The sequence below is a fragment of the Microcaecilia unicolor genome, chromosome 10, assembly GCF_901765095.1.
Source record: "Microcaecilia unicolor chromosome 10, aMicUni1.1, whole genome shotgun sequence".
Taxonomy (NCBI): Eukaryota; Metazoa; Chordata; class Amphibia; order Gymnophiona; family Siphonopidae; genus Microcaecilia; species Microcaecilia unicolor.
In genome coordinates this window covers 108167841-108192592 of record NC_044040.1, presented here as the reverse complement: position 1 = coordinate 108192592, position 24752 = coordinate 108167841, and the positions used below count along the sequence as shown (strand labels likewise).

The following is a 24752-nucleotide window of genomic DNA, read 5'->3' as shown; positions in this document are numbered from 1 at the left end:
CCAAAAAGCTTTTTTCTTTGGGCCTCTCGAGAAAGTTGAGTGCGCTTTTTCATTTTAGGCACAACTTACAACTTTCCTGAAGATGGTCGGGCCCAAGGCACTGAAGGCACCAGGAGTGCGGATCTGTGCCAGAGATGGTCCGGTTGCAGCGGGCGCATGGCTTGAAGCCGCTGGGCGTCTTCGATGACATCGTGGGAAAAATCGCCTCCGCAAAATCAAAGGACGCAATTGTGTCAGAAAAACAGACACAAAAAAAAGGGAAAATACCCGATCGAGCTACCTAAGAACGGTCGCACAAAAAAAGAAAGGAAACTTAGAAAACGAAAAAACTACGAAGGACTAAAGGTTTGTTTGTTTGTTTTTTTAAGAAACATCCGAAAGGGTAAAACGAACTAGTTTGAAGAAGAGAAGAGAACTTCCACTCCGAAGGCCTGGAAAACGCGAAGCGCTTAAAACAGAACTCCGTGTCTCCTCAGACGCGGAAAAGAAAGAACTGAGGAGCGTGTCCGCACAGCGAGCGGCAAATCATGCGCACACATGCGCGATGGGATAGTCTCGCGCGACACAACACTCTGGAATAGACTTTTGCAATTTTGCTATAAAATCCTCCGACGTGACGTCACCCACATGTGAGAATATCAGCCTGCTTGTCCTCCGACGTGACGTCACCCACATATGAGAATATCAGCCTGCTTGTCCTCAGAGAATTTTAAGTACATAAGTGTTGCCATACTGGGACAGACCAAAGCCCTGCACCCCATTTTCAACAGTGACCAATCCAAGTAACAAGTACCTGCCAAAATCCCAAAACAGTACAATACATTTTATGCTACTTATCCTAGAAATAAGCAGTGAATTCTCCCCAAGTCCATCTAAATAATGGCTTATGGCTTTTAGGAAGTTATCAAAACCTTTGTTTAAACCCACAAAGTTACACCATACCTGCAAATACTCAGTCCAAGGGGACGTAGTCTGCTTGTCAATGCCTGATAAATAGCGGTATACTGGAGAGTAAGGGTTGCATGTAGTAGTAAATTAGTCTAGAGTGGATTCTGCTTGCAAGGGGGAGGAGGTATTGGGTGGGGGGCTGGAGGGGTTGAGTGTGATGTATATGGCTAAAGCCTGGCAGTGCTCTAGAGCTTTAATGTTTAATTTTCTGATATTTTGTGATAAGCACTATCTTACCTAATGAAGTATTCAAGTGTATGATAGTAGGAACATGAGTCAATTAAAACCTAATGTTAGCATGGGCCAAGGAATCGTTAAGAGGGGAGGGGGGAGAAAAATGGGGACGGAAAGTGTTTGGCGAAGTTGAATATGTTGCAAGAATGCTGTTTTGTATATGAAGCAATGCTATATGCATATTCTACACTACTTTGTATTGTGATAATCGTTAATAAAACAGTTTAAACATAAACCCACAAAGTTAACTGCTTTTACCACATTCTTTGGCAACAAATTCCAGAATTCAATTACACGTTGAGTGAAGAAATATTTTCTACGATTTGTTTAAAATTACTACTTTGAAAATTTATTGCGGTCGCCCTAGTCCTAGTATTTTTGGAAAGAAACAAGCGATTCACATCTACCCATTCCACTCCACTCGTTTTATAGACTTATTATTTATTTCAGAACATTTATACCCCGCCTTTTGCCACAGTGTTGCAGCCCCAAAGCGGCCTTCTCCTAATGGAGAGAGTTCACCAGGCTGAGTGTACTATGGACTAGGGACTGCAAGCAGGACTGGATGCGGGCAATGAACTTCGAGGCCTAAAATGTTTCCTCCCATATGAATCCAAGTGTCCGAGCTTCTCTACCTGAGGACATCAAGGCATGAGTCCTGGAGCTCCTAGCCCATTTGAGGACAGATTCAGCCACCAGAGAGAGGTGTAGCAATTGTGCCTTCTCAAATCAGGGAGCCTGCACATTCACCTTCTTTGGTGCCACCTGCACTGAGAGGGGAGATTTATAGTTTTTCATCAGTGTATCCTTAAGGTAGGGTGCAATGGTACCGTGACTACTTCCTTAGGAGACTCAGACCAGGACAGTCAACATCTCCACCCTGGGCTTTTCCTCCATTTTCAACAAATGGGATGGCTGAAGCCACCTCCTTGACAAATCTGGTGAAATACCCTAAAGTGGAGATTTTCATCTTGCTTGAGGCAGGGAGGAATCGGAAGGAATACCAAACGAAGACACCTCGAAAAATAATGTGGGTTCTTCATAGATTCCCATGAGTGATCCCAATCAGACTCTTCCTCGTACTCAGAGTGGGCTCAGAGACTGTCTGCCTCAGCTCAGAAGAACCACATCCTCGCACCAAAGTGTGTAGAGGTATAGTCCTAATCTCTGAATCAAGGGAAACTTCCTCCCCCATCAAGAGTGGTACAGTATGCGTTGATGTCAACAACCTTCGAGGTGCCAGTGCTGAAGATTTCTCCACAGACACAGACGGAGCCTCAGAGAGAAGCTGGGGCAGATCTACTGCTGGCATAAGCTCCCTTGATGCATGAGTAGTTTGTTACTGCAGCATCTGCACCAGCTCTTCCCTGAGCATGACTTGGAACTGCTTATCGAACGAGGGCATAGGCAAAAGTGGAAGAGCCAATAGAGTGGCAGCCTGAGAAGGCGTTGGTGTCAAACCAGTAGTGGGGACCTGGTTGCTCAGAGGATCACGCACCAGCACCTGTTCCAAAGAGTGGGAGTGTTCCTCTTGGTGCTGGCACTGTCGGATTCTGGCAATGCCAATGTCCTGGTGCTCCTGGCACCATGGACACCATAGGTCAAACAAGACTAATGATTGTGCTTCCTGGGCTTCCCCCGATGCTCAGCATCGTGGTCCTTCGGTGCACAAGAGGATATTGAATCCGTATGTGCCATAGTTGTCAGGTCCGACGCTGGATGGTCCTGGGGCCGACTCTCAGCACCTGATGTTGAGACAAAAGACCTTCTCGACGCCAGTGTACTCCCAGTGGATGTAGAAGCCTTCTCAGTCATCGAGGTTGACACTTCCAGTGCTGATATCAATGTACCAGTCTTTCAAGAGCAAAAAAGTTTCTCCTGTTGGACCTGCAGCACCCTCTGTATCCTCGGGTGAATTTAAAAACCCAGAACACAAGAGTTAGGATCGTGGTTAGGCCCAAGACAACCGATGCACCATGAGTGTTGGTCCATTACCAAAATCACCAGAATACATTGGATGCATCTCTTGAAGTCTCTGGGGGTCTTCTGAGACATCGAAAAAAGAACTGTGGCCAAATTAAACTTTTCAATTTTGAACAGAAAAAGGGGCAGTGTCCAAAATGAGGTCAGGGCTCTGGCCTAAAACAGGCCTAGCCGGTCGCAAAAACTAAAGGAAAGTTAATGTGCCGAAACACTACAAGAATAAAAGGAAAAGCAGAAATGATGGAATTGAAAAGGAAAATTATCTAAAAAAAAAAAAAAAAAAAAAAAAATGTATAACTAAGAACAAAAAGAGTCACACAAGAAAAATTCACACCACAATAAGATGACAGTAACACGTCCTCTCATCTCCACAGAAACACAAAGACTGAGAGAAACGAGCTCACCCATCAGGTGAGAAGGCACCAGCTTATTCGTGGTGGGACACTGCTAGAAATTTCTTCAACTCACTAGTCAGCATCCACACCAGGCTCCATCCGATGACATTAACCACATGTGAGAATACAAAAGCATGCTTATCCTCTGAGAAATATAAGTTATATTTACTAGTATTTTAGATCCACAAAATTTAAAACCTAGTATCAGCAGGACTTGGTTGGAGTCAGACAGTAGGAAAACAGAGGTGTCAGAATCAAAGGTTTGGTGTACAAAGTCCACAGCCCTGGAACACTTTATAATGCATTTGTATTATGCAAGAACAAGACACTGAAAAGTGTACTTGGGGACCGTCAGTATTTTACCATCAATCAGGGGGGGGGGGGGGGGGGGGGAATCAGCACTGGTTATTTACATCAGTAAATCAGCTACTGAGTGAACCACAAGTAGAAGGGGAAAAAAAAAAAAGCAGAAATCTTTTGCATTACCTGCATAGCACTCTTGCCCATTTTCACTACTTCAAATAATGTGACTGGATCTCCTTCACCATTTTGCTGAGGGTGGCCATTAGCTCTTCCCCGTCCGGCTCCTTTGGTACCATGTTCCACACGACTCTTCTCACCTGGAGATTTTCGAGGTTTCTTATTGGCAGACTAAGCATGGAAAAAATGAGCAGAATTTTATTCAAACCTCTTTTTTATTGGCATACTAGTAAAAAAAGGCCCGTTTCTGACACAAATGAAACGGGCGCTAGCAAGGTTTTCCTCGGAGTGTGTATGTTTGAGAGAGTGTATGTGAGAGTGACTGTGTGTGAAAGAGAGTGAATGTGCGAGTGAGAGAGAGTGAGTCTGGGTGCGAGTGTGTCTATGTGAGAGAGAGAGTGTGTGTGTGTGAGAATGAGCGTGTGTTCAAGTGCGTATGTGAGACAGTGTGAGAGAGTATGTTTCACACAGATACAGTGTGTGCGAGAGAGAGAGTGTGTGAGAGACACAGACTCTCTGTGAGACTGAGTGTATGAGACCAAGAGAGAGTGTGAGTGACTGTGACACAGAGAGTGAATGTGATACAGTGTGAGACAGAGTGTGTGAGAGACAGTGTGAGAGAGAGAGAAAGATATTGATTGTGAGAGAGAGAGAGAGAGTGAGTGTGTGTGTGACAGAGATACCCCCCCCCCCCCCCTCTCTCTCTGGTGTCTGAGTGTTACTGTGCAGGACGCGGAGCTCTGGCTGTGCTTCAAGGAACTGACCAATCCTATTTAATAGAATGCACCTCCAACATTCTGAAGCCGAGAAACCTCATGTGGTTGGTCACTTCTGCTTGTGACGAACCTGGAAGTACGTGATGTCAATTCAGGAGATGGATACAGAGAGCAGGAATGCATCAGCCATGCAGTCAGCTTCAGAATGTTGGAGGTGTGTTTTATTATATAGGATTAACAGAACAAAGAACAATACACAGCAGCAGTAAAAAGCACTGCTTAAATAGAACAAAATACTCTCCCTGCACACCCTCCCTGTACACCCTCCTCCCATGTCAATCACCACCTCTGTATCTCAGCATACAAGCACTAGGGCAGTCTAAACTAGAAAGTACCAGGAAATCAGATCTCCAAGGAATTCAAATAAACTGAGCGAACACACATTCACAGTATTATAGGGAATCCAGATTGTTAAATAGCGTGTTTCTTTGGCTTTGGTCCTTTTCTTTCTAAAGACATATGGTCTATGGTGAGGAGTTCATGCCTCTGATTGCGCAACTGCAGTAACGAAGGATCTGGATGTAAAATGCAATGCTTTGCAATCAGAATGGCCTTACGGAAAGAGAGGCTGGAGACTGGGATACGCACCACAATAATAGAAGTATCATCCAACAGACAAATTTAAAGGGTGGAAGCCCAGGCACGTTGATAAATACCATTTAGATGTCACCAGACATGATGCCAGAACAGCTGCACTTCAGACAATCCCAAACACAATGCTTGCATGAAACCTCTGGTCCCTGACATTTGAGATAGCTCTCATCAGATGCGAGTACATAAGTATTGCCATACTTGAACAGACCAAAGGTCCACCAAGACCAGCATCCTGTTTCCAACAATGGCCAATCCAATCCTGGCAAGATCCCAAAACACTACAATACATTTTATGCTGCTTATCCTAGAAATACTACCAACAAAAAGAAAATAAGCAGAGTGCTAAGAGAGAATCATATGGTGGAGTTTATAGGTAAAGTCTCAAACAGGCTGCAATTATCGTTAGCTTTCTTATATGCTGCTTTGTTGTAATCATAGACTTTTACCCGCCCTCCTACCATTAACTGAGCTACCCTGCACGCTTATTGTCTTAACTTTTTTTCTTCTTTTCTTCTTATATTTTTATAAAGCATGCCATTTAGCTCTTGTATTATATTTATAGCAGATAGCTTAAAGAGTTTGTAACTTACCTGTATGCCTGTAAATCAGCACACCCCCAACAAAAGCCTGTTTCACCCTCCTGGCTTTCTCAAGGGGAACTCTTCGTGCTGTTTCAGGCTATCAGATTATTCTCGTCTGCCATCTATCGAGAATAATCTGATAGTCTGAAACAGCACGAAGAGTTCCCCTTGAAAAAGCCAGGAGGGCAAAACAGGCTGCTGTTGGGGTGTGCTGATTTACAGGCATACAGATAAGTTACAAACTCTTTAAGCCATCTGCTATAAATTGCCCCATGTAAGCCGCATTGCGCCTGCCATGAGTAGGAAAGTGCGGGGTACAAATGTAACAAAAAAATAAAAAAATATATATATATAATACAAGAGCTAAATGGCATGCTTTATAAAAATATAAGAAATAAGAAAAAAGGACAAAAGAAAAAAAAAAGTTAGACAATAAGCGTGCAGGGTAGCTCAGTAAATGGTAGGAGGGCGGGTAAAAGTCTATGATTACAATAAAGAAGCATATAAGAAACCTAACGATAATTGCTGCCTGTTTATGAGACTTTACCTATAAACTCCACCATATGATTCTCCCTTAGCACTCTGCTTATTTTCTTTTTGTTGGTAGTAGTTACATTGAGTAGAGTTAGCTGCGTTGTTTGGCAGTAATTATCCGAGAAATAAGCAGTGGATTTTCCCCAAGTCATTTTAATAATGGCTTTCTTTTAGGAAGCTATCCAAAACTTTTTTTTTTTTTTTTTTTTTTTTTTTTAACACCGCTGCTTTTACTACATTCTCTGGCAACGAATTCCAGAGTTTAATTACACACTGAGTGAAGAAATATTTTTTCAGATTCATTTTAAATTTACTACTTTGGGGGATCACGTGGTGCCATGGGAGAGAGCAGTCGCTGAAAAGCCAAGCTCCCAATCCTCCAGAGAATCTAACTCACTAATCGAACAAGGTAAAATTATGTATCATACCTGATCATTTTCTTTCCATTAATCATAGCTGATCAATCCATAGACTGGTGGGTTGTGTCCATCTACCAGCAGGTGGAGATAGAGAGCAAACTTTTGCCTCCCTATATGTGGTCATGTGCTGCCGGAAACTCCTCAGTATGTCGATATCAAAGCTCCATCCGCAGGACTCAGCACTTAGAGAATTACACCCAAGAAGGGACACTCTGCCCAGCTCACCACCGCCGAAACGGGGGAGGGGAATTAACCCAGCTCATCCCCACACAAGTGGGGGAGGGGAATCCGTCCAGCTCATCCCCGTGGAGCGGGGGAGGGACACCACACCCGCCGATGCGGGGGGATCTGGCTTATCCTGCAACCGCAACCGCGGGAGGAGCTGACTGACCCTAACACCGCCGAAGCGGGAGGGGTACAAAGCTGCCCTACAGCCGCACGAAGCGGGAGGGAGTGCCGGCAGAATTTAAATCTCAATCCAGCCCCGTAAAACGGAGGGGAGAGGAATGCAGCAGCTCACTGTAACACAAACTCGTCTCAACTCCTGAAGAATCCAAGTGAAAGAAGAACTTGAACACGAAGTCCTCCTGAAGTAACTGAAGGCTAAACTTGAACCTAAAATTCAACCAGAATATAAACAGTACAGATATCTGGGAGGGGCTATGGATTGATCAGCTATGATTAATGGAAAGAAAATTATCAGGTATGATACATAATTTTACCTTCCATATCATCAAGCTGATCAATCCATAGACTGGTGGGATGTACCGAAGCAGTACTCACCCAGGGCGGGACATAGAAATCCCTGACCGCAACACTGAAGCTCCAAACCGGGCCTCCGCCCGAGCAGCCACAGTCAAGCGGTAATGCCTGGCAAAGGTATGGGCCTTCCCCGCGGCCACCTAAGCCGCTGCAATGGCTTCCTTGCCCATCTTGCCACTGTAGGCTTAGAAGCCTGCAGACCCTTACGAGGACCTGTAAACAGGATAAACAGATGATCCGATTTCCGGAAATCATTGGTCACTTCCAAGTATCTGATGATGACTCGTCTCACATCCAGAAAATTGAGAGCAGAGTATTCCTCTGGGTAGACCTCCCTACGAAAGGAAGGAAGACAGAGCTGCTGAATCACATGGAAGCGAAAAACAATCTTGGGCAGGAAGGAAGGCACTGTGCGAATAGTCACTCCTGCCTCAGTGAACTGCAGAAAAAGCTCTCGACATGAGAGTGCCTGGAGCTCGGAAACTCTTCTGGCTGAAGTGATAGCCACCAAAAAGACTGCTTTCAACGTCAGGTCTTTCAGAGATGCCCTCGACAAGGGTTCAAAAGGCGGCTTCTGCAATGCTCTTAGCACCAGGTTGAGATTCCACGCAGGCACCACTGAGTGCAGAGGAGGGCGCAGGTGATTAACTCCCTTGATAAAGCGCACCACATCTGGCTGCGAAGCTAGGGAAGCACCCTTCAGGCGGCCCCTGAAGCAAGCCAGAGCCGCTACCTGAACTTTCAGGGAACTGAGCGACAGGCCTTTGTCCAGACCTTCTTGCAGGAACGCCAACACTGAAGAAATTGGAGCAGTGAAGGGAGAAAGTGAGCCCGCTTCACACCATGCTGCAAAGATACGCCAAACCCTGGCGTAAGCAGTAGAAGTAGAGCGCTTCCTCGCTCTCAGCATAGTGGCGATGACCTTGTCTGAGAAGCCCTTCTTCTCAGACGCTGCCGCTCAATAGCCAGGCCGTAAGACCAAAGGGGGAGGGATCCTCCATCACCCCGGGACCCTGATGTAACAGGCCCTGCTCCACTGGCAGCCGCAGAGGATCGCCGACTGAGAGCCTGATCAAGTCCGCATACCAGGGACGTCTGGGCCAATCCGGACCCACCAGGATTACCCTGCCGGGATGCTTTGCCACCCGGTCTAGCACCCTGCCCAACATGGGCCAGGGCGGGAACACATAGAGAAGCTCTTGTGTCGGCCACTGTTGGAGAAGAGCATCTACTCCCAGGGATCGAGGGTCCCGTCCTCTGCTGAAAAAGCGCGGCACTTGGCAATTGGCCGATGACGCCATCAGATCTAGGCTCGGCTGGCCCCAGCGCTTCGTGATGCCCAAGAACGCCTGAGCAGATAGCTGCCACTCTCCGGGCTCCAAGGTATGGCGACTGAGAAAGTCCGCCTTGACATTCATGACTCCGGCAATGTGGGCCGCTGACAGCTGTTCCAGGTTCGCTTCCGCCCACTGGCATAGATTCATGGCCTCCTTGGCTAGAGGGGCGCTCTTGGTACCTCCCTGGCGGTTGACATAGGCCACAGTCGTGGCATTGTCCGACAGGACCCGTACAGGCTTCAACACCAGTACCGGGATGAACTCCAACAACACCAACCGAATGGCTCTGAGTTCCAGGAGGTTGATAGACCACTTGCCTCTGCAGGAGACCAGAGCCCCTGCGCTGTCCTTCCCAAGCAGTGGGCTCCCCAGCCCATCAAAGAGGCGTCTGTCGTGACGACAATCCACTCCGGGGTCACCAGAGGCATTCCTGCAGACAACTTGTCTGTCTGCGTCCACCAGCTCAGCGCCTTGCGCACTGCTGGGTCCAAGGGAAGGCGCACAGCATAATCCTCCGACATCGGAGTCCAGCGCAGCAGCAGAGATTGTTGTAGTGGTCTCATATGAGCCCTGGCCCAGGGCACTACTTCCATCGTGGCCGTCAGAGCCCAACAGCTGCACGTAGTCCCAAGCCCGAATAGGAGAGGCTACTAGGAACTAGTCCACCTGAGCCTGAAGCTTGACAATCCGATTGTCTGGCAGGAACACTCTGCCCACTTGGGAGTCGAATCGAACTCCCAGATACTCCAGGGACTGAGTCGGGCGCAGCTGGCTTTTCTCCCAGTTGATGATCCACCCCAGGGAGCTCAAAAGAGCAATCACCCGGTCCACAGCTTTGCCGCACTCTGCATAAGAGGGGGCTCCGATCAACCAGTCGTCCAGATAAGGATGGACTTGTACTCCTTCCTTTAGTAGGAAGGCCGCGATGACCACCATTACCTTGGAGAAGGTCCGCGGAGCAGTAGCCAACCTGAACGGGAGGGCTCTGAACTGGAAGTGTCGGCCCAGGACAGTTAAAACGCAGAAAGCGTTGATGAGGAGGCCAGATGGGAATATGCAAGTACGCTTCCTTGATGTCCAAGGATGCCAGGAACTCCCCTGCCTTCACTGCCGCTATAACAGAGCGGAGAGTCTCCATTCGAAAGTGCCGAACTTTCAAGGCCCGATTGACCCCTTTGAGGTCGAGGATAGGCCGGACAGAACCTCCTTTCTTTGGTACCACAAAGTAAATGGAGTAACGTCCCTTGCCAAGCTGATTTTCTGGCACCGGAACGACCGCACCCAGGCGGATCAGATTGTCCAAGGTCTGCTGCACTGCCACAGCTTTGACCGGAGACTTGCAGGGAGAGAGTACAAACCCGTCTTTTAAGGGTCGGCAGAACTCTAGCTTGTAGCCGTCTCTGATGACTTCCAGCACCCAAGCGTCTGAAGTTACCCTGGTCCACTCGCCCATAAACGAGGACAGCCGTCCTCCAATCTGCACTGGGGCGTGGACCAAGGCCCCGTCATTGGGTACGAGACCCTGGGGGAGGACCGGAGGGAACACCTCCGGGACGGCGGTCTCTGCGAAAGGAATGCTGCTTGGGGGAGAAGTTCCTCTTGAAGGAAGAGGGGGCAGAGGAGCCCGACCTGCCCGGGCGGGGGTACCGACGGGCTTCCTGAAACCGTCCTCTGGAGGTACCAGGGCGAGTACTAGCCCGAGCCCTGACCTCTGGTAACTTCTTGCCCTTAGACGTGCCGAGATCGGTCACGATTTTGTCCAGCTCGACCCCAAAGAGCAGCTTGCCTTTAAAAGGCAATCTAGCCAGGCGGGATTTAGAGGCGTGGTCAGCAGACCAATGTTTCAGCCAAAGCCACCGCCGCGCAGAGACTGTCTGAGCCATGCCTTTCGCTGAGGCCCTCAAGACATCATACAGCAAGTCTGCCAAATAGGCTAAGCCCGATTCCAGGGCCGGCCAATCAGCCCTCAAGGAAAGATCCGAGGGGAAAGCCCGCTGCACCATAGACAGGCACGCCCTGGCCACATAGGAGCCGCAAATTGAGGCCTGCAAACTTAAAGCAGCTGCCTCAAAGGACGACCTTAAGGCCGCCTCCAATCTTCTGTCTTGGGCGTCCTTTAGGGCCGTGCCACCTTCCACCGGCAATGCCGTTTTCTTAGTCACCGCAGTGATTAAAGAATCCACGGTAGGCCACAGATAGGCCTCACGTTCACTTTCAGTCAAAGGATAGAGGCGGGACATAGCCCTAGCCACTTTAAGGCTCGCTTCCAGGACATCCCATTGAGCCGCAATTAAGGTGTGCATGGCATCATGCACGTGGAAGGTTCTAGGCGGGCGCTTCGTCCCCAGCATAATGGCAGAGCCAACAGGGGCTGAGGGAGAGACGTCCTCCGGAGAGGAAATCTTCAAAGTGTCCATGGCCTGTACCAACAGGTTGGACAAATCCTCTGAGCTAAAAAGCCGCGCTGCAGAGGGGTCATCCGCTCCATCCGAGCGGGGATCCGTCTCCTCCAAGGAATCCGCAAAGGACCGTTGGGAGACCTCAGATACGCTGCCCTCATCTACATCGGAGGAGACAAAGTCCTCCAAGGCCTGGGAATCAACCCGAGGGCGTTTACCTCTGGGAACCTCAACCTCTTTACCAGACGAGGGAGCAGGGGCAGCGTTTTGCATAAGGAAGGCCTCATGCAGCAGCAAAACAAACTCGGGGGAGAAACCCCCCAGACTGTGTACTTCCGCAGCCTGGGCAACAGCCCTAGACGCACCCTCAACCGGCGCTCGCAAGAGCGGGGGAGAGACATGCTGCGCATCCAAAATGGCGTCCGGCGCGACACTCCGCGAAGGAGCCGCGCGGGAAGAACGGCGCTTAACTTTAGCCGCTTTTGTGCCATCGCCCAAATTAAGGGCGTTCATGGCATTAATGTCTCCAACCTCAAGGGTGGCCCAAGAAGAAGCCGTCCGAGCCGCGTGGCCGGCCAAGATGGCGGAGGCGAGGAGCGGGGGATGGGCGTTTATGGCGGGAAAAATCGCCACGCCGGAGGAAGGACCGGGACATTCATCGGCCACGAAACTGTCACCCAACAAGGGCGAATCAGGCTTTAAGACCCCCGCATCCCCTCTAGAAGCGCCTAAGCGATCCGGGGAGCGACTCTTTACGCCCTCGCCCTCCGACGCCATATGCCACATGGAGATAAATCGGGGAACCCCCTGCCCGCTATAAAAAGGTAAAAATTACCTGCTGTCCGCTCCGAGCTGTAACGACCTGGTGTCCAGTGAGTAGCTGCAATAAACGTTTAAATAAACGTCGAAATAAACGCCTTTAAGGACGTTCAAAATTTTTTTTTTTTTTTTTTTTTTTTTTTTAACGGAGCCAGCGGGAGGGGGGGAGAAAAGGAGGGACCTGGCACCACCAGGTTTGCACTTGCTCAAAAGAGCCCTCAACCCCAGGCACTCAACAAAACCTAAAGATTAGGCTTGGAGGCCTAGCCAGAGCTGCTGCTGTGTGTGACCACCACCTGCTGAGATAGAGAACATACTGGGGAGTTTCCGGCAGCACATGACCACATATAGGGAGGCAAAAGTTTGCTCTCTATCTCCACCTGCTGGTAGATGGACACAACCCACCAGTCTATGGATTGATCAGCTTGATGATATGGAATAGGGGCTTGATCCGACCCGAGGAAACGACTGGAACAGTGAGAAAAGATACAGAAGAGACAACCAGCACTTACTGGGCAAAAGTCGCTACAATGGCCTCCAGAATACCGAGGAAAGACAAAGACAAGCACAAGAGCGTGGAGAACAAGATGGCGGACGAACCTTGCTCCTCGGTGTGCTCGGCATGGACGGCGGAGATAACAGCGGAGGTAACCGCTGCAGTAGAAGCTGCGCTAGATAAAAGCTGCAAGCTCTATATGATAGAGCGGAAGAAGCCCACGAACGGCTGGACGGCTTTCACTTAGACCTAGACCACCTGCAGCAGAGACTTAGCGATGTGGAGGACAAAGTAACAGAAACGGCGGGGCCTACGGAGGAGATGGAGAGAAAAATGGCCGAACTTGAGCAAAAGCTGGACGATTTGGAAAATCGGTCCAGACGTAATAATTTACGTCTCATCGGCTTACCGGAGCACCTGAGAGATTCTGAACTGGTGGAGTTCCTGGAGCGGTGGCTCCCGAAGGCCTTACAGCTAAACGTTGCGCTGGGGCCTTTAAGAGTGGAGAGGGCCCACAGAGTAGGGCCGAAAAGAAATACAAATAGCAGACCGAGAGCGGTGATCCTAAAGATTTTAAACTATGAACATAAACAAGCGATATTGAGAGCTATGCGATCGGGCCAAAAACTTCAATATGAGAGGAACAACGTGCTTTGCTTTCAAGATTATTCGGCCAGGGTGGCGGCGGCGAGGAGGGCTTATGCGCCTATATGTGCTTAACTGCATGCCCGAAAAATCAGATTTGCACTGGTGTACCCCGCCAAATTACGGGTGACCCACGAGGGATCTGAGAAAGCATTTGAAGAACTAGCAAAGGCGCAAGAATTTATCAACAGCTTAATGCCAAAGACAAAGGAGGGAGAAGATTGAAGGCTGAGAGTGACATGGAATTGGTGGGAGACGAGCCGAAGCACGGCAAGAATATCGAACAGCCTAACAATAGGAATCAGAATCAAAACGACGATTTACAGTAAAGAGCTTGGAACTAGTTACAGAGACTTATTGACCAAGACATGAGACATTAAGAGTTGTGGTTTGAACATAATGCAACCAAGATATAAAACAACTATCCTGAATGGCAGAGAGATTTCACAACGTGAACAATCTTCATTCAAAGGGCAAAATGGATAAACACTGCTGAGTAAGGTTGCAGAGCTGCGCCTAGCGACACAGTTCTCTGTTGACTGTTTTATTTTATTTTATGTTATTTTTTAATTTGTTTGCTGGTTGTGCACTGTATAGCTGGGTTGGATTAGGAATACGTTTCCAGTTAAACAGACAGAAAGTAATTCAAATGAAGGAGGAAGGGTGCCTATACGTGAGGAGTTCAATTTGAACTCAAAGGGGCAGAGGAGGGAAGGGAATATGGGGGACAAGGGAGGGAGGGGGGGAGACGGAGGGTTAGGGGATTTCACAAGGCTAGGATGAGGAGGATTTTACGGATAAAAAGAGGGAACAGTTTGTTACAAGAGAATAATGGGAGGAGGGGTAAGCTGGGATACCTCTCTTCTACAGGAAAGTATAATCAACATGATAGGTCATTAGCTGAGAGGCTAAAGGAAACGTAATGGTAAAGGTAATTTCATGGAATGTGGGGGGGATACACTCCCCTCTTAAACGATCTAAGATTCTGCAAACATTGAATAGATATAAAGCGCAAACAGCCTTTTTGCAGGAAACACATCTAAACTCATTGGAACATAGTAAGTTGTGTAAATGGTGGGTCAACGAAGTGATAGATAATCCAGCTCTAAATAAAAAAGCAGGAGTAGCCATACTGCTCCGCAAAGGATTACAATATGTGTTAAATCGTAAAATTGTAGACCTACAAGGGCGATATATAATTCAACATATCACACTACAAGGAAAACCTCTTTTGCTGGTTAAGGTATATGCACCAAACCAGTATGACAAAGCATTTTACCAGAACCTTGTTAAGCAAGTGCAAAGTTTTGGTCAACTCCCAATAATCATGGGGGGGGGGGGGGGGGGGGGATTTTAACATGGTGTTTGATCCATTGATGGATAGCACGGGCCCCACACGGGTAAGACCAGTGAATTATAGTAAAGGAGTACCTTGGATCTGGACTTGGTGGATTCCTGGAGATTGCTACATCCAGGAGAGCGAGACTTTACGCACCTATCCAGGGCCCATGGGACGCAGTCTCGTATCGATTACTTACTTACGTCACAGAATAGTGCTACACACTTGGTAGAGGCAGTGATAGGGCCCACACAAGTGTCAGATCATGCTTTGATTTGGGTTACAATAGAGTGGGGGGATACACCAAAGAGACCGTTTAGGTGGAGATTCCCGAGAAAGCTTTACTATGATGCACAATTCCACTCCTTTATGAAGGATAAATGGAAAGATTATGCAGAGCTAAATAGGGACAGCTTTCAATCCGACCCCATACTTTTTTGGGAAGCTGCCAAGGCGGTATTGAGGGGTCATATCATCTCATATTCTGCCCATAGAAAGAAAGCAAGAGAGGCTGAAATGCTTAGGCTGGAAGCAAGGGTACGCAAGCTGAGGCAAACTTATGGGCAAACTCATTCCACTGTTCATAAAAAAGCATATCTGATGGCACAGATTGAATTAAATCATTTAGTGCACACCCGCACACAGCAATCTCAGATATATTACAAATACCAGTTGTACAAACACGCTAACAAGCGGGGGAAGTTATTGGCGAGACTGGCGCATCAAGCGGGAGGCAGACGATGGATATCACATATACAGGATACACAGGGAGTGAGTCATCACAAGAATACTGAGATTGGAAAAGTATTTGAAACCTTTTATGCTCAATTGTATGCACCACCTACGGAGGAGGGGCTAGAGGCAAAGACATATTTAGAGGGACAAAAACTGCCACAGCTTTTGAGGAGTCAACAAGAAGTCCTGGAGGAGGGAATCACGGAGGAGGAAGTTAGTTGGAATATAAGAGCTAGTGCCCTGTATAAATCGCCAGGAGTAGATGGGTTCACGGCAGAGTGGTATAAAATTTTGGTGGAGGATATTACTCCCTGTGTGACTAGGGCACTTAACTCGCATGTCCTTAGAGGAGAGTTGCCGACCTCGCTGAGATTGGCACAAATAATTGTGCTATTGAAGCCCGGGAAAGACCCCAGCAGGGCAGAATCTTAAAGGCCCATTTCTCTGATATCATTTGAAGCTAAGCTGTTGGCCAAGATACTGGCCAACAGACTGGCCAGATTCCTCCCACACTTGATATTAGACCCACAGGTGGGATTTGTTAGGGAAAGATCAGTGGCAAAAAATCTAACAAAAATACTACTGGCGTTGGAACAGGTCAAATACATGAAAACCTCCTCACTCCTTATCAGCTTTGATGCACATAAAGCATTTGACAGAGTGAGATGGGACTTTCTGTTTGGGGTCTTAGAGGACTATGGTATTGGAGGATTTTTTAGGGAAGCCATACAGACTTTATACAAGAACCCAATAGCAGAGATATCCGTAAATGGAGTGACCTCTTGTCAATTTCCAATTTGCAGAGGCACTAGACAAGGATGCCCTCTTTCGCCACTCCTGTTTGTACTGGCGTTAGACCCTTTAATTCGGGATATTATGAATTTAGAGGAGATACAAGGAGTAAATATAGGCACCGAACAATCTAAAATCTCAGCATTTGCGGACGATCTGTTAGTCATTCTTAGGAACCCAAAAGACTCATTGGCAACACTTTTGGAACTTTTTAGGGAATATGGGGATTATTCAGGATTTTGCTTAAACATAGATAAATCTGAGACCCAGGCATTATGGATGTCTGAGGAGGAATGGGCGAACTTAGGGTGCCCCTTTAAGAGAACGAATTGTTCGTTTAAATACCTTGGCATACAGCTGCCAGGAGATCCGGCCAAATTGTATTCACTAAACATAGCTCAATTGTTAGAACATACAAAACAGATGCTAGAGAGGTGGATAAATCTACCATTGTCATTATCAGGGAGGATCTTGTTGTATAATATGATCATGTTTCCAAGGTAGCTGTATTGTTTTCAGATCCTACCACTGTATCTAACTCAAAGAGATTGGAAAAAGCTGATGGGCCTCCTCTCCAAATTCTTTTGGAATAGGAGACGCCCACAGATCAAATGGCAAAACCTATTGGACCCATGGAGTCGAGGAGAATTGGGGTGTTAGATTTAACACGCTACAACAAAGCGAGTTTGCTGAGGCATATAGGGGACTGGTTGTTGGGAACCTCACATTATACCCCAAGGACGATGGAAGAGCAGTGGGTACACCCCCTGAAATTACAATATGTGCTACAAGCAAAGCTAAAGATGTTGCCAGCACATTTACGGAGGAATGTAGTGATCAGACCTCTTAGATTGGTATGGCGAGATTTGGGCAGGTTTTGGAAGTTTGATGAACACCATAGTAGACTATTACCTATAATAGGGAATGGTGAATTTTTACCGGGTACAGACGGTCCAAGATTTAGACGATGGCAGCAAAAAGGGCTTATCCTCCTCCAGGACATTGTGGAGTCAGATGGGGGTGTCAAAAAATTGGAATCGTTAGGTTTAGGGGAGCTTCAGTGGTTAGACAAATTTGCATATCGACAGATCTCACATTATATTGAAAGTCTACCACACCAATCTCTAGCTATTGATGTACTTACCATGATAGAAAAATTGTTTGAGGTACCCTCAGAGGAACCTATAACCATTTCCTTAATACAGAGACGACATGCATAGTATATCACATAGAATGCAAACACACTTACAGGAGAAGTGGACAGAAGACTTAAAAAAAGGAATCACTGCACAAAGAGTACTGAGTAGTATGAGGCATATTCCGCAGAGAATAAGTAATGCAGAGTTAAGAGAGTGCCAAGGCAGAGTATTGTTTCGGGCCTATACCTCCACATATAGACTGTATCATATGGGAGGAATAGACTCCCACAATGTGGTAAGTGTGGAGGACCACAATGTACATACTTTCACGCCATGTGGGACTGCCCCAATATACAACAATTCTGGGTGGGGATACATAGGTTCTGACACAAATATTGCACAGACCTATCACAATGAGCCCAGAAAATGTGTTACTAGGAAAGGAGACAATAGGAGGTACCAGTGATGCCCATCTTGATCTTTTAATGTACAGAGCGTTTTTAATAGGGAAAAAATGCATTTTAACAAATTGGGTCTGTCAAGAGGCGCCTTCATATTGGCAATGGCGTAATAGAATACATGCGTTGTTATTCATGGAGCTGCGAGAAGTTCAATGGAACTTTAAGAAACAAAAAAAGTTCTATCTAATATGGAAAGCTTACATACAAGTTTTAGCCCCAAGGGCACGCAGTACTGTTCTCAATCAATTAGGAGGTTTATGGAGGGAAACAGAGTACCATCAGCAAGGAGCAAGTAACAATCACTCTCCGCATAGGAACACCTGGCCTTGAGGGGAAGAGGGAAGGGGGGAGGCAAGAGGGGAAAGGGGAGTGGGGGGGGGGGGGTATTAGGAGAAGGGAGAAAAATGTAATTGTCAATACAATTGTATTTGATGGAGAAGACAACTGCGAATCTGCGCATTATAAGATATGTTTTTAGAAAGGGTCTGAAATATTCCACTTAAGCGGATGCTAATTATTATTACGACAAAAGGATTAGCTTAGCTTTGGACGGTAGATATAATGTGATGTATCTCTCGCTGTAATGGAACGGGGATGTTTGTAAATGAGGAGGGTGGGGGGAATGAACAAATGTTGTAATTCATAGTTGGATTTTCCAAAAAATTTAATAAAAATGTTTTCAATTAAATTTACTACTTTGTAGCTTCATTCTGTCCCCCCCCCCCCCCCCCCCCCCCCCCATCTTAATATTTTTGGAAAGAGTCAACAAATGATTCACTTCTACCCGTTCCACTCCACTCATTATTTTACAGACATCCATCATATCTCCCCGTGGCCGTCTATTCTTCAAACTGAAGATCCCTAGCTGCTTTAGCCAGCCTTTCCTCAAAGGGAAGTCCGTCCTATCCCCTTTATCATTTTCGTCACCGTTCTCAGTACTTTTTATAATTCCACTATATCTTTTTTGAAATGTGGTGACCAAAACTGCACATAATATTCGAGTTGCCTTCATTTTTGTTTTCCATTCCTTTCCTAATAACACCTAACATTCTAGTTCCTTTCTTAGCTACCACTGCACACTGAGCAGAGGGTTTCAACGTATCATCAATGACGACACCTAGATCCCTTTCCTGGTCAGTGACTCCTAATGTGGAAGCTTCATCAGGTAGCTATAGTTCGGGTTCCTCTTTCCCACATGCATCACTTTCCACTTGCACACACTAAACGTCATCTGCCATCTGGATGCCCAGTCTCCAAGTCTTATAAGGTCCAGCTCAAGAGGGATGTATAAACATTTGCATAAGGAACTTAGTATTAAGTTGCAAGAACTTAATTTTATGTGACAATAATGGTCCATTCCTTCAGACTGTCGAGACAAGCCTCCAGCATATAGGGTCCATAGTCTCGGGTCAATTGAGCCACTATTCTCTGAAGTGGGGACATAAAGCGAATGCTACATACCTGTAGAAGGTATTCTCCGAGGACAGCAGGCTGATTGTTCTCACTGATGGGTTGACGTCCTCGGCAGCCCCCTCCATCGGAAAGTTTACTAGCAAAGGCCTTTGCTAGTCCTCGCGCGCCCATGCGCAGCCGTCTTCCCGCCCGAAACCGGCACGAGCCGGCCAGTCCAGTATGTAGCAAGACAATACATTTATGGGAAGACACAACTCCAAAGGGGAGGCGGGCGGGTTTGTGAGAACAATCAGCCTGCTGTCCTCGGAGAATACCTTCTACAGGTATGTAGCATTCGCTTTCTCCGAGGACAAGCAGGCTGCTTGTTCTCACTGATGGGTATCCCTAGCCCCCAGGCTCACTCAAACAACAACCATGGTCAATTGGGCCTCGCAACGGCGAGGACATAACTGAGATTGACCTAAAAAATTTACCAACTAACTGAGAGTGTAGCCTGGAACAGAACAAACAGAGCCCTCGGGGGTGGAGTTGGATCCTAAAGCCCAAACAGGTTCTGAAGAACTGACTGCCCGAACCGACTGTCGCGTCGGGTATCCTGCTGCAGGCAGTAATGAGATGTGAATGTGTGGACAGATGACCACGTCGCAGCTTTGCAAATTTCTTCAATAGAGGCTGACTTCAAGTGGGCTACCGACGCAGCCATGGCTCTAACATTATGAGCCGTGACATGACCCTCAAGAGCCAGCCCCGCCTGGGCATAAGTGAAGGAAATGCAATCTGCTAGCCAATTGGATATGGTGCGTTTCCCTACAGCCACTCCCCTCCTATTGGGATCAAAGAAACAAACATTGGGCGGACTGTCTGTTGGGCTGTGTCCGCTCCAGATAGAAGGCCAATGCTCTCTTGCAGTCCAATGTGTGCAGCTGACGTTCAGCAGGGCAGGAATGAGGACGGGGAAAGAATGTTGGCAAGACCATTGACTGGTTCAGATGGAACTCCGACACTACCTTTGGCAGAAACTTAGGGTGAGTGCGGAGGACTACTCTGTTGTGATGAAATTTGGTGTAAGGAGCCTGGGCTACAAGGGCTGAAGCTCACTGACTCTACGAGCCGAAGTAACTGCCACCAAGAAAATGACCTTCCAGGTCAAGTACTTCGGATGGCAGGAATTCAGTGGCTCAAAAGGAGGTTTCATCAGCTGGGTGAGAACGACATTGAGATCCCATGACACTGTAGGAGGCTTGACAGGGGGCTTTGACAAAAGCAAACCTCTCATGAAGCGAACAACTAAAGGCTGTCCTGAGATCGGCTTACCTTCCACTTGGTAATGGTATGCACTGAAGGCACTAAGGTGAACCCTTACGGAGTTGGTCTTAAGACCAGACTCAGACAAGTGCAGAAGGTATTCAAGCAGGGTCTGTATAGGACAAGAGCGAGGATCTAGGGCCTTGCTGTCACACCAGACGGCAAACCTCCTCCAATGAAAGAAGTAACTTCTCTTAGTGGAGTCTTTCCTGGAAGCAAGCAAGATGCGGGAGACACCCTGTGACAGACCCAAAGAGGCAAAGTCTACGCCCTCAACATCCAGCCGTGAGAGCCAGAGACTGGAGGTTGGGATGCAGAAGAGCCCCTTCGTCCTGTGTGATGAGGGTCGGAAAACACTCCAATCTCCACGGTTCTTCGGAGGATAACTCCCAAACCCACTTCTCCTCTTCCTCCACTCTCTATCTCTGTTGATAACACCCTCATCCTCCCCGTCCCATCTGCCCGCAACCTCGGAGTCATCTTCGACTCCTCCCTCTCCTTCTCTGCGCATATCCAACAGACTGCCAAGACCTGTCGCTTCTTCCTCTTCAACATCAGCAAAATTCGCCCTTTCCTCTCTGAGCACACCACCAGAACTCTCGTCCACGCTCTCATTACCTCTCGCCTTGATTACTGCAACTTACTCCTCACCGGCCTCCCACTCAGCCATCTATTCCCCCTTCAATCAGTTCAGTACGCTGCTGCACGTCTTATATTCCGCCAAAACCGATATACTCATATCACCCCTCTCCTCAAATCACTTCATTGGCTTCCAATCAGATATCGCATACAATTCAAGCTCCTCCTCCTCACCTACAAGTGCACTCAGTCTGCGGCTCCTCACTACCTCTCCACCCTCATCTCCCCCTATGTTCCCGCCCGTAACCTCCGCTCACAGGACAAAGCCCTTCTCTCAGTACCCTTCTCCACCACTGCCAACTCCAGGCTCCGCTCATTCTGCCCTGCTTCACCCTATGCCTGGAACAATCTTCCTTTACCCATACGCCATGCCCCCTCCCTACCCATCTTCAAATCTCTGCTTAAAACTCACCTCTTCTATGCTGCCTTCGGCGTCTAACCGCTCTAGATAGACAGAATGCCCCAATCTATCCCCTCTATTAGATTAACTGCTCACTCGTCCTCTAGATTGTTCACTTGTCTTTAGATTGTTCTCTTGTCTTTTAGATTGTAAGCTCTTTGAGCAGGGACCGTCCTTCTATGTTTAAATTGTACAGCGCTGCGTAACCCTAGTAGCGCTTTAGAAATGCTAGTTAGTAGTAGTAGTAGGGAACCAGATCTGACGCGGCCAAAAAGGAGCAATCAGAATCATGGTGCCTCGGTCTTGCTTGAGTTTCAACAAAGTCTTCCCCACCAGAGGGATGGGAGGATAAGCATACAGCAGGCCCTCCCCCCAATCCAGGAGGAAGGCATCCGATGCCAGTCTGCCGTGGGCCTGAAGCCTGGAACAGAACTGAGGGACTTTGTGGTTCACTCGAGATGCGAAGAGATCCACCAAGGGGGTGCCCCACACCTGGAAGATCTGTCGTACCACACGGGAATTGAGCGACCACTCGTGAGGTTGCATAATCCTGCTCAACCTGTCGGCCAGACTGTTGTTTACGCCTGCCAGATATGTGGCTTGGAGCACCATGCCGTGACAGCGAGCCCAGAGCCACATGCTGACGGCTTCCTGACACAGGGGGCGAGATCCGGTGCCCCCCTGCTTGTTGACATAGTACATGGCAACCTGGTTGTCTGTCTGAATTTGGATAATTTGGTGGGACAGCCGATCTCTGAAAGCCTTCAGAGCGTTCCAGATCGCTCGTAACTCCAGAAGATTGATCTGCAGATCGCGTTCCTGGAGGGACCAGCTTCCTTGGGTGCGAAGCCCATCGACATGAGCTCCCCATCCCAGGAGGGACGCATCCGTGGTCAGCACTTTTTGTGGCTGAGGAATTTGGAAGGGACGTCCCAGAGTCAAATTGGAGCAAATCGTCCACCAATACAGGGATTTGAGAAAACTCGTGGACAGGTGGATCACGTCCTCTAGACCCCCAGCGGCCTGATACCACTGGGAGGCTAGGGTCCATTGAGCAGATCTCATGTGAAGGCGGGCCATGGGAGTCACATGGACTGTGGAGGCCATGTGGCCCAGCAATCTCAACATCTGCCGAGCTGTGATCTGCTGGGACGCTCGCACCCGCGAGACGAGGGACAACAAGTTGTTGGCTCTCGTCTCTGGGAGATAGGCGCGAGCCGTCCGAGAATCCAGCAGAGCTCCTATGAATTCGAGTCTCTGCACTGGAAGAAGGTGGGACTTTGGATAATTTATCACAAACCCCAGTAGCTCCAGTAGGCGAATAGTCATCTGCATGGACTGCAGGGCTCCTGCCTCGGATGTGTTCTTCACCAGCCAATCGTCGAGATATGGGAACACGTGCACCCCCAGCCTGCGAAGCACCGCTGCTACCACAGCTAGGCACTTGGTGAACACCCTGGGCGCAGAGGCGAGCCCAAAGGGTAGCACACAGTACTGGAAGTGGCGTGTGCCCAACTGAAATCGCAGATACTGTCTGTGAGCTGGCAGTATCGGGATGTGTGTGTAGGCATCCTTCAAGTCCAGAGAGCATAGCCAATCGTTTTGCTGAATCATGGGGAGAAGGGTGCCCAGGGAAAGCATCCTGAACTTTTCTTTTTCGAGATATTTGTTCAGGGCCCTTAGGTCTAGGATGGGACGCATCCCCCCTGTTTTCTTTTCCACAAGGAAGTACCTGGAATAGAATCCCAGCCCTTCTTGCCCGGATGGCACGGGCTCGACCGCATTGGCGCTGAGAAGGGCGGAGAGTTCCTCTGCAAGTACCTTCTTGTGCTGGAAGCTGTAAGACTGAGCTCCCGGTGGACAATTTGGAGGTTTTGAGGTCAAATTGAGGGTGTACCCCTGCCGGACTATTTGCAGAACCCACTGATCGGAGGTTATGAGAGGCCACTTTGGTGAAAAGCTTTCAACCTCCCTCCGACTGGCAGGTCGCCCGGCACGGACACTTGGATGTCGGCTATGCTCTGCTGGAGCCAGTCAAAAGCTCGCCCCTTGCTTTTGCTGGGGAGCCGCGGGGCCTTGCTGAGTCGCACGCTGCTGACGAGAGCGAGCGCGCTGGGGCTTAGCCTGGGCCGCAGGCTGTCGGGAAGGAGGATTGTACCTACGCTTACCAGAAGAGTAGGGAACAGTCTTCCTTCCCCCGAAAAATCGTCTACCTGTAGAGGTAGAAGCTGAAGGCTGCCGGCGGGCGAATTTGTCGAATGCGGTGTCCCGCTGGTGGAGAGACTCTACCACCTGTTCGACTTTTTCACCAAAAATATTGTCCGCACGGCAAGGCGAGTCCGCAATCCGCTGCTGGATTCTATTCTCCAGGTCGGCGGCACGCAGCCATGAGAGCCTGCGCATCACCACACCTTGAGCAGCGGCCCTGGACGCAACATCAAAAGTGTCAAACTCCTCTGGCCAGGAATTTTCTGCACGCCTTCAGCTGCCTGACCACCTCCTGAAAAGGCTTGGCTTGCTCAGGGGGAAGAGCATCAACCAAGCCCGCCAACTGCCGCACATTGTTCCGCATGTGTATGCTCGTGTAGAGCTGGTAAGACTGGATCTTGGACACGAGCATAGAGGAATGGTAGGCCTTCCTCCCAAAGGAGTCTAAGGTTCTAGCGTCCTTGCCCGGGGGCGCCGAAGCATGTTCCCCTAGAACTCTTAGCCTTCTTTAGGGCCAAATCCACAACTCCAGAGTCATGAGGCAACTGAGTGCGCATCAGCTCTGGGTCCCCATGGATCCGGTACTGGGACTCGATCTTCTTGGGAATGTGGGGATTAGTTAATGGCTTGGTCCAGTTCGCAAGCAATGTCTTTTTCAGGACATGGTGCAAGGGAACAGTGGACGCTTCCTTAGGTGGAGAAGGATAGTCCAGGAGCTCAAACATTTCAGCCCTGGGCTCGTCCTCCACAACCACCGGGAAGGGGATGGCCGTAGACATCTCCGGACAAAGGAGGCAAAAGACAGACTCTCGGGAGGAGAAAGCTGTCTCTCAGGAGAGGGAGTGGGATCAGACGGAAGACCCTCAGACTCCTCGTCAGAGAAATATCTGGGATCTTCCTCTTCCTCCCACGAGGCCTC

The 24752-nt window shown here is 48.5% G+C and overlaps 1 protein-coding gene across 1 annotated transcript in view; it reads right to left on the bottom strand.

Moving 5' to 3' along the window:
• Positions 1–2521: 2521 nt before the first annotated feature.
• LOC115478324 (cohesin subunit SA-1-like) overlaps positions 2522–24752 on the bottom strand; it is a 241134-nt gene continuing 218903 nt past the window's right edge. The window contains exons 4-5 of the mRNA XM_030215627.1: positions 4047–4211; positions 2522–2761 (exon numbers count right to left, since the gene is read on the bottom strand). Coding sequence (XP_030071487.1) covers positions 2522–2761; positions 4047–4211 — 405 coding nt within the window. The remainder of the gene's footprint in view (positions 2762–4046; positions 4212–24752) is intronic.